Raw genomic sequence first — 19,906 nt, forward strand, 5'->3', positions numbered from 1 at the left:
GCATTTACCAAAAAAAACCTAGATTCAACATCACATTTAACGGTGAAATAGTGAATGCTTTTCCCCTCAGAACAGGGGAAGGATGACCACTTTCACCGTAAGTGCTATTCAGCACTTTACTGGCGGTAATTAACACCTAAATAAATGGAGACATTTGCTATGGTCATGAATTGGAGGACTTAACATTTCTAGGATGTCAGTTATCAATCCCCAAATTGATCTACAGATTCAATGCAATCTCAAACGTAATCCCACCAGGATTTTTGGAGAATGCTTTTCCCCTCAGAACAGGGGAAGGATGACCACTTTCACCGTAAGTGCTATTCAGCACTTTACTGGCGGTTAATTAACACCTAAATAAATGGAGACATTTGCTATGGTCATGAATTGGAGGACTTAACATTTCTAGGATGTCAGTTATCAATCCCCAAATTGATCTATAGATTCAATGCAATCTCAAACGTAATCCCACCAGGATTTTTGGAGAAACTGACAACCCACTTCCCTAAATGTATATGGCATTAAAAGGATCTAGAACACTAAAAGCAGTGAGAAAAAGAACACATTTGGAGAAGCACACTACCTTATTTCAAGGATTACTCTCAAGTTACATTACTAAGACAGTATAGTACTGGCATAAAGAAATAATGCAACAGAGTCCAGAAAAAAGACCCACACTTAAAACAGCTATTTCAGGGTTTGAAAAAGTCACTAAAGCAATCCAATGTTGAAAGGAACATCTTTTCAACAAATGGCAGTGGAACGATTGATTAAATTAATCTGGGATGGATCATTGACATAAATATAAAATGTTTATTGCATATTTAAACAATGGAATACAGTTCAGTAATAAAAAGGAACAAATTACTGATACACACAACAATATGAATGAATCGCAAAAGTATTATGTCAAATAAAAGCCTTACTACACAAGAGAGTACATACTGTCTGATTCCACCGATAGGAAGTTCCAGGACAGACAAAACTAATCTAATGGGGAAAAAAAAATCAGAACGTTGCCTCTGGTGAGGGCGTAGGTAGGGTGTGACAGGGAATGAGGCATTAGGGAAATTTCTGGAGTGATGGTAATGTTTTATAGTTTGAGAGAGTTTGGGGTTACATGGTGTAGTCCTTTCTTGACACTCACTGAATGTTACATTTAAGATTTCCACATTTCATTTTGTGTAAATTTTACCTTAAGAACTGTGAACAAGCATTTAACTCTGGCTGATGGTAGCTATTCTGTGTTGTTTCCCGCTGCAGTGAACTGATGTCCACCACTGATTTTGGAAATGCATTACATAAAATAAGATGAATTGATCATTGGATAGATATGTGATAAAACAGATACTGTAAACTGTTAATTCTAAAATCTATATAATGTGTATATTCGTACTCACTGTCTCATTCTTTTAATTATTTGTGTGTGCTTCAAAGATGTAATTGTAGGATGTGGGTAAATTCAAACTGACAGGAGATGTATAGGTTTATAATGAAAAATAATTATCTCTAGGGGTGTGCCTGGGTGGCTCAGTTGGTGAAGTGTCTGCCCTCAGCTCAGGTCATGATTTCGGGGTCCTGGGATCGAGGCCTGCATCAGGCTCCCTGCTCTGCTTCTCCCTCTCCCTCTCCCTCTGCCCCTCCCCACCACTTGTGCTCTATCTTGCTCTCAATATATAAAATCTTTTTTTTAAGTAATTGTCTCTAAAAAACATTAAGTGAAAAAAGTCAAGGTACAGATGCTTCAGTCTGTATGATATATATATATATATATATATAATATTATAGATGTGTGTCTGTGTGTGTGTATAGTTTCTTGTCTTCTATGCATGAAACACTTTGGAAGGATAGACAAGAGGCCACTGGGTGGTGGTTGCACTGTGGCTGCCGCAGGTACGTCTCACTGTATACCATTCTATACTGCATGGGATTTATTATGATAATGTATTACTTTCTCAAAAAAGGCCTATGTAAAAACCTACAAATAAGGAAAATAAAAATGAATCCACATATCTCCTTCTCATCTGTATTTAATGAGCTAGCAATGGACAAAGCTTGTTAGGAAAGACTAGAACTTGAGAATCCAATGCAGTCTTGCTACTCATCTGGGCAGCCAAGTAAACAATTTCTGGAAGATCAGTTTACAAGTAGTCATATACTCTGTGGACTTTAGGTAAGTTATTTAAATTTTCTGAGCCTTTGTTGCTTGTCTGTAAAATAATGATACAAAACTGCAACTTTTAATTAAATGACATTGGTGGAGCAAGGTCTACCCAAAGGTATTAGCCCCCCGTGATAATAAATCAGTGGTAAAAATAGTGGATTGAAGACCATTTGAGCTGCTGGATCGCAATAAAACAAGGTACATTTCTTCAAAAGAGCCACTGTAAGTGCCCAAACGCTCAGGAAAGCATGGATAAACTGGCAGAATAAATTTATTAACTCGAGGGATTGCTGCATTCTACACACGCTGATAATGGGGCTTCGGTTTGTCCTTAATGAATCCCTGATATCTGAATGCCTGGGAATCTTTGCTCAGGTGATCCCAAGCCATATGCCAAGTTCCTGGCCCTTTAATACATTTAGAAGGCTGGGATGCCTGGGTCACTCAGTGGGTTAAGCGTTGGACTCTAGATTTAGGCTCAGGTCTTGATCTCAGGGTCATGAGATCAAGCCCTGCGTTGGGCTCTGTGCTCAGCACAAGATCCACTTGGGTTTCTCTCCCTCTGCCCCTCCCCCGCTCTCTCTCTCTCTCAAATAAATAAGAAAATCTTTTTAAAAAAATACCTTCATTAAGGCCAAGAAGTGCTCTTTTAGTGTTCTGAGAATCAATTTCCAACGAGTATGTTGGGGAGGGGTTCCCAACTCAATTCTAACACGATCTACCTGGAGATAGAGTCAGATTCCAGAGTCTGTCTTACAAGACTGGCCCCCACCCCGACTTCAGACACCAGTAGCAAGCCTAGAACATTACCTGTACTTCAGACCAACTGGCTATAAATCAGAGGTTGCCAAGATCCCCTCCTCAGGCTCAATTAATTTGCTAGAGTGGTTCACAGAACTCAGAGAAACATTTTACCTACTGGATCACTGGCTTATTCTAAAAGGATGCAACTCAGGAACAGGCAGAAGGACGAGATGCATAGGGTGAGGTCTGGAGAAAGGGCGCACAGCCTCCCTGCCCTCCCCCCAAACCTCCTCGTGTTTACCAACCCGGAAGCTCTAGGAACCCAGCATCTTTTCTGGGTTTTTATGGAGGCTTCATTACAGAGGCGTGATTAAATCACTGGCCATTGGTGACTGAACTCAATTTCCACTTCCTCTCCCCTCCCCCAAGGTTGGGGGGTGAGGTGTGACTTCCAGTTTCAACCCTCTAATCACTGGTTAGCTCCAGAAGCAAGCAGCCCCCAGACTTAGCTGTTTTCCACAAGTAACCTGATTAACATAACAAAAGACACCTTTATGCTCTCATCCTTCAGGAAATCCTAAAGGTTCCTGTGAGGCAGGAACCAGGGACAAAGACCAAATATATATGAGGAATATATTTTGGTCATTCAGATATATTTGTTGTAAGTCGTAATACTGCAAGTACATAGAATATTATAGAAAGAATCCCATGAAACTTAAGGGTTACTCTTCATCTATGTAGAAAGATAATTTATCCAAACAACTACTTCTCCAAATGTTTCAGAGGGTTTTCACAATTGAAGTAGGGCTGACACACACAGACGTCAGTTTTGTAGGGCTTGTGCAACTGCTGGTTTACACAGAGATGACACGACCACGGAGGCAGATTCAAAATGCACGTGCATACCTGGGTCAGGTTGTCAAAAAACAAAACTCAACTGAGTAAAATAAAAAGACTTCATCATTCCTGAAAAGTTGGGTGTTTCCATTTGGTCAGTGTTTGCTTAATTCAGCAAATATTTACTGAGAACCTACCTATTATGTGTCAGGCACTGTCACAGGCACAGTGAACGAAGTGCTGTGAAGGAAAGATCAGGCGCTGCTTTCGTTGAGTTTGCATTCTCACTGGGGAAGACAGACGATGCGTGAGTAAACACATACACAGTAAGATAACCTTAGATAATGTTGACTATGGCAAAGAAAATGAAAGATGACGATGTGATGATGACTTCAAGTGGGGGGGGGGCAGGGCACCGTGCTCTAGAGAGGCCCTGGAAAGCCTTTAGGAGGGGGTGACATAGGAGCTGACCCCTGAAGGATGAGAAAAAGCTATATGTGGATTTGGGGCAAGGCACTTCCCAGGGAAGAACCAACAACAAGCAACAAGGACTGGTTCTTAAATATTCATGTATGATAAAATCTCCCAGAGTACGGATTTAAATGACAATTTCTGGGCTCCAGCTCCACTATTCTGGTTCAGTAAATCTGAGCTTTGAGCAAGCTTCATGCCTACCCAAGGCATTTCTGACTCCGGTGGTCTATGAATCATGTTTTGAGAAACACGGATCTAGGGCCTACTTCTTGGTGTGTGGGATGGATTTGCATAGTGAAACCCAAAATGGGTTGGGGAATCCAGAGCTCTGGGCCTAGAGAAAGGATCCATGGAATCTCGTAACCCTGGAGGCAGGGGGTGACGATGGAATGGGCGGGCCAGGTGGAGCCACGTAGGTTTGTCAATCAAGGTTGGAGAGGGGATGGAGGTAGGGTGGTGTAGGCCACAGGTCTAGTCAGACACTGTTCCAAAGAGCAGAAATCGGGAAATCAGTGAGATCTGCAAGAGCTGAAGCCTGTTCCTACCGCAGGCTGCTCGCTACCTAGCTCTAGACCCCTGCTGTGTTGAGTGGCCTTGAGCCCAAAGGTGTTGATCGGAAGGCAAGGACTTCAGAAGCCTCCTGGTATACTGTCTCTAAGGGAGAAAAGGTTGAAATGCTACATTTTACTTCCTGAACTGCTTTCTCTCACTGGTAGAAATCTCTAAATGTTGTTGACTGGGAGAAACTTGAGTAGAGAGGAGATGCAATGCACTTTTTATTTCCAACCCAGATGATGATAATGAGCTTCACCACATTCTAATTACTGATTTCTGCCTGGAGGAACATCTTGGCTTTTACAATTAACAATAATTTAATACGTTATTGCTTATCCTTTGTTCTTTTTCTTTGAGCTCATCCAATTACTGCATACGCTTTTGTTTTCCTAGCCCTAAACACTGTTTTATTATTTTTTCCTTACGAGATTTTTCTTAGATCTTGTCCTAATTATAAAGTATTTCCAGTTGTATTTAAAATCATGGTTAAATGCCTCATATTTTGGCATGTATTAAAAAGTGGATAAAGTATCTCTTTGTTACTTGGGGAATAATGCGAGTTACGGAATACTGTTTGGCATTTTTTTTAACAAATCATTTTTATCTCTTTAAACTATTACACTTGAAGGTAGATGCAATTTAAACAAAATTGCATCTTTTTTTGCAAATCAATGGCTTCAGAAGCCCTTTGTTGATTGAATAATCAGCCCAGGAGCCATTTTGTCCTCTCTTGCCTTTCACATTGTGTAGGGCTCAAACCATCTGAGAAACACGGTGGTAGTTTCACCATATTTCTCAAATGTTTTACAAAGAAACCAACTACTGGCACAAAATTTCTCAAGATGCCACCCCACCTGTTTTTTATTGAGTAACAACTATCTGCTAGGCATTGTAATTAGTTTCTTCCAAATAGTTCTTGCAGTGGATACCTCAAAATTTACTGTGTTGTGATGTTTTATGGTCCCCAAATGTAACTGTAAGCTTCTTGAAGGCAGAGAACTTACATCATGCCTTTGTTTGCCCCCATAATATCAAGTGAAACGTTAGGGTCAGAATGGGTCTCCAAATGTGATCGATAGGTTTCAACACCATTTTTTCTTCAATGCCCTGGCTACTGGCCTTTGTGCTATATGGCTCTCTCCAAGTATAAAATCTAGGTAAATTAGGGGCGCCTGGGTGGCTCAGTCGTTAAGCGTCTGTCTTCGGCTCAGGGCGTGATCCCAGGGTCCTAGGATAGAGCCCCACATCAGGCTCCTCCGCTAGGAGCCTGCTTCTTCCTCTACCACTCCCCCTGCTTGCATTCCCTCTCTCGCTGGCTGTCTCTCTCTCTGTCAAATAAATAAATAAAATCTTTTTTAAAAAAATCCAGGAAATCTTTTTAACCCAACTGGTCACCTACGACTACACCGAGATCATGCTTTGTCCCCTCTGTGGCCTCACAGACAGGCTTACCGATCTGCCAAAGGGCAATTTTCATAACCACTCTATTAGAAGACCTCATCAGCTTTATTTCATTAATTTCATTTATAGAATTTCAGTCTAATAGAAGAAATGGAACCTCTGAACCATTTATTCCAGAAGTCTACTCTTTTAATCAGGCTGTGTACTTTTAAAAAGGTTATGCACATTGGAATATCCCAATTACTTACCAACCCACCCTTCCCAAGGGATTGGGCAATTCACTCCACTGCAATAAATCATTGCCTTGTACAAATAAATTATCAACAATGTGTCTGTGAGCGCTCTCATCCCATTCAAATTTGCTAAAAAGCTCTTCACTTGATTCGTGTTTATGTATGACAATGTGTTCAACTGTTGATCTAACTTCAGCTGTGAAATGTGTAATAATATGCAGACGTTAGTAGAATAAATTTTGAACTTGTACTTGGAAGAACTGGTTCTAGGCTTGATCCCACCACTTATCCGTCAGGTAACCTTGGGCAAGTCATTGTATCTGTCTAAGGCTTTAACTTGCTTCCTGTAATATGGGGGGATTACGCTGCTTGTCCTCTTACCTCTCGGGTCTGTGAGTATAGACAAGCTTTGTAGGCAAGAGAGCACAACACACACTGAAGGGATGATAGTCATACCATAGCCAAGCCAATTTCCCTGCCTTGAGCTTTTCTTTATGGATTGAGGGTAAATTTTCCTCGGGGAAATTCTAGTTTCTAAGTGAATAAAACTTAGAGCCCTACTGGCTAACACTTGTCTTTTGCATGGAAACATGCTCTCTCTAGAAGCCTCTGTCCCCTCTCTCTGAGTTAGCTACTTATTTCCAACTACTGCCCTCTCCATGCCATTTTTTCCTGTTCCTTCGGGCCCATGTAAAGTCTAGTTCCTCAATGATGTAGCCACACCACACGGATTTCTTCCCACACTGATGTCCCGGAGATTTTAGGATGGCCTAAACCGTCTGATGAATGCTAGCACCACTAGCAATCCTTCCCTGACCACCCTGACCAGGTTTAGGTTACGGGCCCCTCCTTTGTGCTCTCAGAGGCCCCTGGGCGTGTCTCTTTTCTAGCACCTGTCACGCTTCATGTTTGAAAGAGCATTATAAAATATATCTGGCATAAAATTGAATAAAATATTCAATGACTTATATACTCATCATTGGGTTAAAAAGGAATGACATCATCAGTGTATTGAAGCCTCCTAGGCAGCCCTTCCATAACTCTCAGATGGAGCTACTATTCCGAATCGATGTCCATCATTCCACGTAATTCCGTACCATTTAGCTACACGCAGATGTAGAATTATACACCATGTTTTGAGAACGTCATACGGAATTATACTGAAAGTATCCTTCTGTGATGTGCACTTGCACTGAGCGTTGTGTGTGACATTCCTCTGTGTTGTCTCAGGCTTGAGTCTACTACAAGGTGGTCATGAATTCTAATCGATGGATTGTTTTTCAAAACATGTTTCAAGGTAATTATACCGTGAACTTTCTTGTATTTATCTTTTGCTGCACTAGTGCCTATCTTTCTGTAGAATATATACATAGAAGTCCAATTGTTGGGTCATAAAGTATGTATGAGGCGTGTCTGGGTGGCTCAGTCAGTTGGGCGTCTGCCTTCAGCTCAGGTCATAGTCTCAGGGTCCTGGGATGGAGTCCTGGGTCAGGCTCTGTGCTCAGTGTGGAGTCTGCTCGTCCCTCTCCCTCTGCCCCTCCCTGTGCTCAGTGCTTACTCTGTCTCTCATAAATAAATAAAATCTTTTTAAAAAATAAAGTACGTATGAGCTAAGCTTTCATAAATATTGCCCAATTGCTCTCCAAAGCAGTTGAAGGAATTTACAGTCCCATCGTAATTGTATGGGATTTGCCCTTGGTCTCCAAACTCTCCAACACTTAATATGCTTAGACTTAAAATCTGATGGGTCTTGGGCCACTTCTATTTGGTTTCACGTGGGGAGTGTCAGAAGGAAACTGAAAGGAGGGCAGATTTTTCATTCCCTCAGTCCCTTCTCTGTGGGGCCACCAGAGCATGAGCTAGAATCATACCTTCATTGTTGTTGGAGTGACTTTTCCTTACTGATTTGTGGGAATTTTTTACATATTCTGGACGGTAGTCTTTTTTTTTTTTTTTGATATTTTCTCCCAACATGCAGTGCATCTTATCACTTAAAAACCTATTTTTTTGTATTAGAATGTTTAAAAATAGAACCACCACTGCTTCTTTTTATCAGGTTGTTCCTTTTACAGTGTACATTTTCTTTGTCTTCTTAAAGAACTATTTCTCTACTCTAAACTCATAAGGATATTTTCCCGGATTTTCTTCTAGAAAATTAATAAAAGTTTTGCTTTTCACATTAGACTTCCAAGCCACCTAGAACTGAGTTTTGTATGTAGTGTGGAGTAGAAATCCACATGTACTTAATTTTCATATGGGCAGCCGATTTTTCTAGAATTTTTCTAGAACAAATTATTAAACTGTTCTCCTTGTCCTACTATGAAAGAAACACTTCATGGTTCTGCTTCAGGCCACTCTTCTCTCTACAGCTCCAGGTTTAGTATATATGCTGACAAAGTGGGCACTCACACTTCACTTTATTATCTGGTTATATATCTGGTTATATATCTCCACTTTATTATCTGGTTATATATCTCCATTTTCTATTTTCTATTGTAGCTATAACAAATTGCCACAAACTGAAAGGCTGAGAACAACACAGATGTGTTCTCTGAACTCTTTAAGTTCTAGAGGCCAGAGGTCTACAATTAGTCTCACTGAGCTGAAACTAAGGTGTCAGCAGGGCCAAGCTCAGCCACATACTGACAATGCTGTGCAAGTTCCTAATTTCTAGGGGCTTCTATTCCCCATGCATAAAACAGGATGATAACAAATTTCTTGCCAATTTCTTAGGGCTGTTGTGAGAAGGAAACAAGATAACAGAAGCAAAAACACTTTTCAAGCAAAGGAAATCTATCCTTATTGGAACAGTAAAGACAAATAAGCAACCATTTGAAAGGAATGAAGCCTCTGACACTTTACAAAGTGGCTAAGAAAATAATTAAATAAATATAAAGGCACTGCACCAAATCCCAGGTTCCTGTGGCTCCTGGGGCCTCCTCGCAAAGTTAATTATTCATGCTAACTCGCTGTTGCCGTGTTTTACTTACAGTCGCTCCCATTACACCATCACTCTGATTTTTTACATGCAGAAATGGCTGCCTTTATATTTCATGTCAATATCGAGACTAATACAGCACGGTGACATGAATAATAGCCAATCTGCCACAGCATACACCTCATAACATGATTCATCGATGCAGTTTTGGGAGTGCAGTGTTCCTTGATTTGAAGTTCTGGAGGTCTATGGTTTCCCTTTATATTAACTTCGAACATGCCCTGTCAATATTCTAAAGCACAATGGCTTCGGCCTGAAGAGATGCTGTATTTTGAGGGTCAAGGACTCTGACGTTTAGTAAAGAACTCCAGTTTGTAGACTAGTTCAATTCTCCTCTTAGTTTTCATGCCCTTGTTTACGCAAGAAATAACAGTCCCGGCACAATTTACATAATTAGTGGTTATGCGAAGTATTTCGTTTCTTTTCTTAATTTTCTTTTCTAAAGAGCAAGGTTGAGTTAGAAGAGCTACCACCCAAAGACTTTTAATTGAATGAGCAGCCGATAAAGTAATCAATGGTCATGCTGAGGGCAATCCCATTTATGGCTTGTCTGCTTACTTGTAGCTTTAAAAAAAAAAATCCCCCAGCACTTTCTGGGAGATTCTTTCTTCAAGTCTGTGAGATATTCTCTTTGTTCTAGGACATCAACCATTTTCATATCCCTACACCTCTAAAGTCGCGGATCTAACAGAAGAGCCACTTCTCTATTTTTAGCCCGTGCTAATGGCCGATTTTCACACAATAGAGCAACCTGGCCAAACTGTGACCTGAAACAGCATGTTAAGACAGGTGACATGTAGAACTCAACTGTTACAATCCCCAGTGCTGGCGGTTAAAAGCTCCATGTGGCTAACGGTGAAATCCGGGGCTGCGTAAACACAGCACCCCGGCACAACTTTGGGAGAGCTATTTTCAGCTCAGGTTCAGACAGACGCTGAATTCGTATTCTAGGACAACGGAGCGAGCCCTTTTATGGTCTGAGGTTGACATTTCGACGGACTGATAGATATTTCTTGAGCCCTCGCCATGTGTCTGTGGCTGTCAAAGTGACTGCACTGTTTGATTGAGATAGAAGGTGAAAGAGGAGTTTTAAAGCACAGATCAAATTTGTGAAGTGAAACACGAAAACTGCAAATGCCTGGGCGAACGTTGCCCCAAACGGTGTGTCCGGGGAGCAGGCATCGGGAAAGCCAGAAGCAAGGAACAGTGAGAGCCATGGTGGGTCCGGTCTTAGAAAGGGAGGGGGAGGGGAGGGTGGGGGCCAGGCATCTTGTCTGTTTCCTCCCACAGCCCACTAGCTCCCACAGGAGGCAACACTGGATGCCTCTAGGCTCTTTGGCCTGCAGGCAAAGTAGTCACTTGGTAAATATGAACAGCCTACTGTGTACGCCCTCCTCTAAATACTAGAAGAGGGAGATACAAAGAGATATGGGACATGGGCTCCAGGCTCCAGACTCGAGTTGCTTACAGTCAAGTTAGGGACTGAAGATAACCTGCACTTGACAATCCTACACTAGAAGTTTGCGGCATGTGCCAAATGAGAGAGAGCTTGTAAAGGTGAGGGGAGCTCCTGATGCCCCATCTGTTTGGACCAATTTCCACCTTCCTCCCCTGACTTCACAAGCTAGGGCAAGCTCTTTCAGTGTAGGCTCTTCTAAAACCTCCGCTTTCCTTGCTAGTCCTTTTTTGGAGTTGGTAACTCTCCATGATTATTTTCTTTGTAGTCACCTTCACTGTATAACCTGTAATCCATGCGAAAAAGACCAAAGGCATGTTTCTGCTCACCACTGTATCCCCAGCACCTAGCAGAGTACTTTGTTTCCCTCTTGTGTACTCCAGTTAGGATACTTTCTAATATTTTTAAATTAACTTTAGATAGGATTTACATAAACTGAATTCATTGAAAATGTACAAGTTTTAGGGCACCTGGGTGGCTCAGTCGGTTAAGCATCTGCCTTTGGCTCAGGTCATGATCCCAGGGTCCTGGGATCGAGCTCTGCATCGGGCTCCCGGCTCAGCAGGGAGTCTGCTTCTCCCTCTCCCGCTGCCTGCCGCTTCCCCTGCTTGTGCTCTCTGTCAAATAAATAACTCATCTTTAAAAATAAATAAATAAATAAATAAAAAACATATTGAAAGGAATAAAAGGTACAAAGTCCTCTTCCTGTCCTCAACTTTCAGCCCAACTCCTTAGCTGGAGACTGCCCCTAGTTTCTTGTGCATCCCTCTGGATCGTTTCTGTGTATACATTTTCGTGTATGCCTATGCTTGTCTACTTGCATAAATGTGGTTAACTGTTCCCACTGTTCTGAACATTGCTTTTTCACTTAACAACATACCTTAGACAGCTTTCCACATATATAGATGGAGAACCACCCAATTCCTTTCCAGTGCTGAGGATTCTGTTACCTGGATAGGCCATGATTCTTAACTAGTCCTCTTTTTTTCTATTTTTATTCTTATTAGAAGTACGGTAGTGATCATATGTGTACATACACCTTGCATAGAGTTATTTTTAGAAGCAGAATTTGCTAGATAAAAGCACATACCAGTTTCTATTGTTGCATAACAAACTGCCCTATAAAAAAACAGCCATTTATTTGTTCATGATTTTGTGGGTTGGCAATTTGGGCAGGGCTCAGGGGGCCTGGCTCATTTCTGCTCCACATTCTGTCAGTTGCAGAGATGCGTTTTCAGTCAGTGGTGGGTTGGCTGGGGAACGGGTTGTTCCTAGATGTCCTCTCTAGCCCATCAGGGCTCCAGCTCTAAGGGTTGCTACAGCTGGGAAGGCTGAGACTCTGATGATCTCTCTGTGGTGTCTCACCCTCAAGGAGGCTATAGCCCAGACTTGTTTATAAGGTCGCAGTGATCACGTACTTTCCAGAACGTTCATCCTCTCTATGGATAGCAGCATTTGGATGTGCTCCCGTTTGTCAGTCTCTCTCAAGATAGTGTCCAGAAAAGAACACAGAACACAAGGATGGGCTGACCAGTATACAGCAAAGCAGAACGATTACCTGTTTTCCTTGGACATTCCATTTTGGTTAACAGAACCAAGGCTACACTAGCTTTTTTGGACGTTGCATTTTATACTTTATTCATATCTACTTTCAATAAATGAAAAATCTGTGGTTTTTTTTTTTCTTTTCAAGTATGCTCCTTTTAGTACTGTGCCAGGAGACACTTGAAAAATCCTGTCCTTCCAAACCGGGAGGTTTTGGTCATTTCCCATGTGACTATCCTTTATTTTTATTTTTTTAAATTTTATTTATTCATTTGAGAGAGAGTGTGCACACACGAGCAAGAGACAGAGCATGAGTTGGGGGGGCAGTGGGAAGGGGCAGAGGGAGAGGGAGAAGCAGAATCCCCACTGAGCAGGGAGCCTGAAGTGAGGCTCGATCCCAGGACCCTGGGATCATGACCTAAGCCAAAGGCAGACCCTTAACAGACTGAGGCACCCAGGTGCCCTGTGACAATCCTTTATTTAAAAAAAAAGAAATGGGCTTAACCTTTCAATTGGATTCCTAGAAAGTGGTATTACCAGTACTTGGCCATCCTCTTTCCAAATGATAATTTAGGCATCACAGACTTTGCCAGGGAAGGGAACAAAACATGAGATGCTCTGTAAAAATGTCTGCTCTTGCTTTCTGTCCTGAGACAATATGTATGTTGGTTACTTTGTAATTTTTTAAGTACAGAAGCAGTGCACTTCTGTCCCAAATGAAAAAGGGAAACTGGCAATTAGACAAGACTATCATCTCCGTTATAGAAGTCAGGTGTACTCCCCCCTAAGATGCAAAAAAAAAAAAAAAATTAATTTAGGGCCTGGAAAGAAGTGTCTTCTGATCTTTGACTAAGAATTCCCCAAAATAAGAAACGGGCTTTTTGTTCAACATAAATATCAAAGTTTATGTTTACTTACATCAATCAAGTTTCATCTTCTAGATACAGATGAAGAGTCTGGCTTGGAGAGATCTTTAAGGCTCCTGATTATGTCATAACAATCCATTCACTGTCCCTACCAAATTCTTGTGATAAGCAGATTTTATATATATGAATATTCTCCTCCAAGTCATTAAAAAATTGTTGAACAAGACAAGCCCAAATTTCCAGCTCTGCAGTAGGACACTAGAAAGTTCCCTCCAGGATTGCAGAGAGCCATAATCAGCACCTTTTGGCTACAGTAAATTGACCAGGGCTGAATCCACCAAGCTCTACTGGGCAGCCAGCCCATGCTTCCACAGCTCATCTTAAAGGACATTGTGAAAAACACTAACATCTGCTTTCTGGATGCCCTCTTTTTTCTTCCTCTCTGAATTCCTACTTAACCTCAGCCAGTTTAAAATCTGTTCCTCAGACTGGTGTTTATTTAACCTTTGTAAGGAAACACATCTCTAGTGCAGAGATATTTTTAAGTGTCCAGAAAGTTCTTTAATTAAAAAACACCAAATTCATCTATACACCAAATAAATTGAAATAGCTATTCTTAGCTCGATCGGCCAGAGCACATTTGCATAATATCACAATGTGCTGATTTCAGCTGTTTGTAATATCAGGAGCAGACGGAGCAAGGCCAGGAAACAGAGTGGAAGTAGCAATGGATGCTAACAGTACTGCTTAAAGAATGGCCTCTAAAAAATAACACTTGTCACAGCCTTAAATGGGTACCGTCTAAGGAGTATTGATTGATCTCGACTAGCCAGGAAATTAGAAAGAGGAGAGTCATAGTGGAACAATTCATCTTTGTCAATAAAAGGAATCTCTGTTTCTATTGGAAACCATCTCTCTCCTGGTTCAGAGGACGAAGTCTTCAAGAACTGTATATTCTGTAGCAATTCTCACGTGTTATCTTGGAGAGTCCTCCAATTGCAAGAATTAGGTATGCTTCGACGTGTCACCTTAAACCTCTTTTAACCACATTCACTTACCCATGTGAAGTGTCACAAGAGTGAAATGTCAACCCAGCGCACCCAGGAGTTGCTTTAGTATGGGAACATTTAAAATGGGGGATGGTTGTTGTAATTTCAATGAAAACTAAAAAGTATATTGTTATGGGGCGCCTGGGTGGCACAGAGGTTAAGCGTCTGCCTTCGGCTCAGGGCGTGATCCCGGCGTTACGGGATCGAGCCCCACATCAGGCTCCTCCACTATGAGCCTTCTTCTTCCTCTCCCACTCCCCCTGCTTGTGTTCCCTCTCTCGCTGGCTGTCTCTATCTCTGTCAAATAAATAAATAAAATCTTTTAAAAAAAAGTATATTGTTATGTTGTCTAGATGGTAATTTTTTCCTTAGAACATTAAGCGCCACGGAAGCAGGGATGTTACTTTGCTCAATGCCATGTCTCCAGCACCTCGAAGAGTGCTTGGCACGTAGCGGACGCCCAGTAATATTCGTGGGATGAATACATGGATCGATGGAGAACATCCCTTTTTGAGGTAGAGTTCTAAGGCTTATGGATTCTCCTGCAATTAAGTTCACGTCCAGTTTTGTTTTCTGAGGGCTTTGATGCTCTTCCCTCAAACACTTAATCCTCCCCTTTCCTTTTCCTTCACTCTGGGTTATTTTCATTTATCATTCTGGCTTTCCTGCATCCTGTAAACCCCCGGTCAATCAGGAAACAAACTAAAGCGTGATTCATCTTGTTTACTTTGAAACATCCCAACCTTTCGGCCTACACCACCAAAAGCAATCAAACTTCAAAGTTGGTTGGCTGTATCATCTCAGCACTTTTAATTTAGATGTAGTTACATTTGCATAACAGTTTAGCTGTGAATTTGGCAGGAAATTTCTGAAGAGTTATTTTGGTTCTACAGAGAGCGTGCCCAATGTCTAATAAGCAGATCTCCTGTGCGGTATTGCATTTTTATCTATACAAAAAAAGGACCCTGGAGGCTCATACCCTGGCAAAAGCTTTTTTGCTTACAAATAATACGATTAGCAGCATTGCTTTTCCTGAGTGATAATGTGGTAAAGCCTGTTGAATTTTTGAAACCATAGTAACAATACAGGAGAAACTCAATGAAAAATGGTATTTTAAAATTTTGTATGGTTTACTTTTCTAATTAGAAAAGAAATGTATATTCATAATTATCCACTTGGAAGAGGCACCAAAATATAGACCGGGTAAAAATCACTCATAATCCTACCACCTGAAGCTAAGCACTTTAATATACTGGAATAAGATGTTCTAGTTATTTTTTGCTCCGTGTAAGTGTGTGTGCGTGTGTGTTGAACGAACTCAGGAGTGTATGCGTCAGGCCAAGGATGGAAAACAGGTGTTCTCTCACATGTTCTTCGGGTTATTAGAGACGATGGACTGAAGTAGATTCTTAGACAAGGACAGTATGATGGATGACTAACGTCTGCCTTCTTTCTTCCATTCTTTCATCCTTTGTTTCTTTTCCATAACTTTGTATCATAAAAAATTCAAACATAAAAGCGGCAAAACGGTATCACGCAACCCCCTGTACTCACCGCCTAGCTTCGACAAGTACCACCATCCTGCCACTCCTGCTTCATCCAGAGCCGCCCCCACCACTTCCCAAGCTACTTGGTTATTACATTCATATGCTTCTTTTCCTTTAAAGATTTTATTTATTTATTTATTTGAGAGAGAGTGAGAGAGCAGTGGGGGCGGGGGAAAAGCAGGGGCTGACACGGGGCGCTCAGTCCCACCACCCTGGGATCATGACCTGAGCCCAAGGCAGACCCTGAACCAACTGAGCCACCCAGGTGCCCCCACACAATCCTTTTATAAGTAAATTAGGCATATGTGAAAATGTACACATTTCAACCACACAATTCTGAAAGATGGATACATCCATGCAATGCACACCTACATCCACAAAGTCTCCTTCATATCAGTCCTGCCCCTCCTCCACCTTGGAGGCAATCAGAATTCTGACTCTTCTAGAACTTCACATACACCTATGTACACAGTATATATGCTTGTGTCTGGCTCCTTTACTCAGCATAGTACCTGGGAGAGCCATCCTTCTTACTGTGGGCATCAGTAGTTCCTTTGTTTATTGCCGATTTATGAATATACCACTGTTTGTTTATCCTTTTTTCTGTTGATGAACACCTGAGCTATTTTCAGTTTTGGCTATTCCGAATAAAAGTGATATAAACATTCTGGTGCACAGTGTGTGTCTGTGTGTGTGTGTGTGCGTGTGTGTAGATAGATAGATAGATATTTACATTTCCTGAATACCCAGAAGAAAACGGCAGGGTCACATAGTACATGTGTGCTTAGTTTTACAAGAAACTGTCAGACTTTCTCCGCTGCTGGTTGTAACCTCCCCCCACTGCTATAGCGTGTGAGTTCTAGCTGCTCCGCTCCGCTGTGGTAGGGGTTACCAGCCATGCTGGCACATGTCGGTGTCACATTCTGGTCTAGTCGTTAGGACGACCGAGTGCCCAGCACACACATCTCTAGGCTGAGGCCTGATCAGGGCCCAGTGGACACCAGTGACATAGCAACATCTGTGATGTCACAAAGGCTGCTCCCTGACCAATGAGGAGCTGCAGCACGGGGACAGAGTGGGAACAAATGAGCACCAGTGACTGGTGTGTTGAGAGGCTCAGGACGGCTGGACAATCCAGGTAGGCCGATCACAGCAAAACACCATGTCTGGAGAAAGAAGTGGTCCGAGCTTCTACAGGCTCGGGAAGCAGACATCCTCCTGCCTCCCAAAAACCAAGCTGCAGTTCCCCGTGAGCCACGAAGAGCCCCTCCTGCAGGAAGACCACCCTGCCCAGCAGCTGAGCCTCTCCAGCCAGGTCTCCCTGTCGGCCATTCTGAAGTACGTGGCCACCAACATTCTGGAGCTGGTGGGCAACGAGGCCCAGCACAACTGCAGGGTGCAGCGGGACGTGAACAACAACGTGCGGGACGTGAACAACAACGTGCAGAACGTTGAACAACAACATCGAGGACGATGCCGCTTCTCAGGTCTCTGAAATGTTCCAATCCCGCAAGAACCACGGACCTGGGTCCCAGTGCCTGCAAGGAGTCCACGCCACCTCACCCAGTGCCAAAACCTCTCACAGAAGGAGCCCCGTGCTGCTACCACCTGCACACGCCAATAAAGAATTGAATTCCACTGGCCGGCTTCTGGCTCCTCTCAATTCTAGTCATACTGGGTTGAAGCTGTCCATGAGCTATCCAGGAGCATAAGTTCAGTGTGGGGTGCTCAAATCAGTGGTTTCAGAGCAGCGGTTTCCACTGGTACCAGTGTGGGGAGCGGCCCTGGCGGGAGTGCCTGGCTGGGGTAGTAGGGGTTAAGGAGGCTTCCCCTGCGGCTCTGAGGCTGGGGTAGTGGGGGTAAGAAGGCTTCCTCACTGGCTCTGAGGAAGACCCTGGTGAGGCCAGAAAGTTGGTGGGGACGGGGGGCGGGGGCCTCCAAGGCATGTTGAATTTTCAGGACAATGGTGGTAGTTGGGGTGGAACCAAAGACGAGGAGGTACAGAAGGCTTTGTTCGCGCTATAGGGAATGCCAACAGGTCAGAAGGTGACAGCAACGGGGATGGGGGGAGGGTGACATAACAATTGGCATGAACTTAATGGCACAGAGGCTTTAACATGAAGTTGGAGGAGTGGTGAAGGAAATGGGAAACAAGCATACAGACAAATAACGGGCATGTTGGTTTCATTTATTATTTATTTATGCCCTGTCTCATTCCAGAAAAGGACTGGAAGCAGGGGTTATTAGATAGTGCCGTGATTCTTCCAGTGGAAGAGATCCTTCAGTCCTCTCTCGTGGACAAATAAATAGGAATATTACCTATAAGCTACTCTCTGGCCTAAGACATGCAAAACAAGTAGTTCTCAATGGTTGTTAAATATTAATGAATGGATTTGTTTGCATATTCCATTGTAAATACAATTATCAATCTCATTCTCCGATGAAACACCAATGAGTCTAATGATCATACATTTGATAGAACATCAGAGTTAAAAGTGGCTGAATAAGTGTTTTAAAAGATGCACGTATAGTCTATGTAAATTCTGTGCCATGTGATAAAAGAAAACACAAGTCTTATAAAAACACTTTCATGCACTGTATGAACTTAAAAAATAAGCGCCACATTACATGTAAATCCCAGAGATTAATTTTTATGAACAATAACCATTCACCGTCCACCGTGTCGTTACTTGAGGTTTTCACTTGCCCACTGGACACTCGAAGGCCACTCTCTGCTGCCCCTCTGGCCTGTTCATAGAGGACTGGTAAGAGGCTGGCCGGGTAACCTGAGCAACAAAGCTAGGTGGACTGGGTTCAAAATAGCAGCTCGCCACTTACTGGCCCTGTGATCTTGGGCATTCACTTACTCCCTCTGAACATCAGTTTCCTCACCTGTTAAACGGGAAGAATAAGTTCCTCCATCTTTGGGTTTTCACAAGAATTGAGCAAACTTATGCCTGCAAACCACAGCCTAGCACAGAGTACCCTTCATGAGTACCTACGTCTATCTTCTTCCACATATACCAGATGTTTAAGCCTGGTTCTTTTTTCTTTAAGATTTTATTTATATATTTGAGAAAGAGAGAGAGCATGAGCAGGGGGAGAGGCAGAGGCAGAGGGAGAAGCAGGCTCCCCACTGAGCAGGGAGCCCCCGCAGGTCTCGATCCAAGGACCCTGAGATCATGACCTGAGCCCAAGGCAGATGCTTCACTGACTGAGCCACCCAGGCGCCCCTTGGCCTGGTTCTCGCCGGACTGCTGGATGCTGGGGCCACTGGCTCTGAAAGCCTGCTAAACCCTGTGGAGAGACAAAGGGGTGCTCTGAGAATAAGAGGTCAGAGTTCAAACAGAGAACCAGACAGCCCATACACTGGGTGCCTCTTGGCTCCCCACTGCCTGGCGACCTACCCTGCCGTGGCTTTCCACCATTTGTCGAGGCAGAAGGACCCAGCATGGCCTCTGTCTGCTGCTCTGGAGTACTCTGAGGGTGAAAGTAACAGGACTGGTTGTGGGCCTGCAGCTCTCTGGAACATGTCCTTCTGTAAATAAGTCCAAGAATTCTTTCTTGCTGCATAATGCTCATTAAATGTATCTACACGTAACTCATTGTCAAAATGTTCACCCACAACAATTGTGATTTGTGAGAGAGGGCCACAAAGGCCTCCTCACCTTAGCCCAGCCCAGATCTTACTCTTCTATTTGTTGGAACTGACAAGCAGGCCTCTCCCCAGTAACTGCCAGTGGAAATTCACCTTCAGATAATAACACCAACGTTGCTGCCACCACCACCACCCCAAAAATGAAATATCTGTTCGCCCAGGGCACTGGTTTCTTATATCACAATGCCCTTCTGCCTACAGTGAATGCCTCTGTGCTAGGTAATGCCAGGGAATGAATCATTATACCAAGATCGTAGCATGTCGGTTAAATAGCTCATTTTTTAAAACCGCATTTGTTGGACTTCTAGCTGTGGCTTATAGCCCCACACATCGTCGCCCGGCTCCTTCACTGCAGAGCACAACAAAGGAGTTCGTTAAA

At 42.9% G+C, this 19,906-nt stretch overlaps 1 protein-coding gene across 1 annotated transcript; it reads left to right on the forward strand.

The window, feature by feature from the left end:
• The first annotated feature begins 17,031 nt into the window (after window positions 1-17,031).
• Window positions 17,032-17,364, forward strand: LOC105238125 (histone H2A-like). Its single transcript, XM_011226395.1, has one exon. It carries the CDS (start codon window positions 17,032-17,034, stop codon window positions 17,362-17,364), a length of 333 nt encoding a protein of 110 aa, XP_011224697.1.
• Window positions 17,365-19,906: the final 2,542 nt, after the last annotated feature.

This window comes from Ailuropoda melanoleuca, chromosome X (genome assembly GCF_002007445.2).
Source record: "Ailuropoda melanoleuca isolate Jingjing chromosome X, ASM200744v2, whole genome shotgun sequence".
Taxonomy (NCBI): Eukaryota; Metazoa; Chordata; class Mammalia; order Carnivora; family Ursidae; genus Ailuropoda; species Ailuropoda melanoleuca.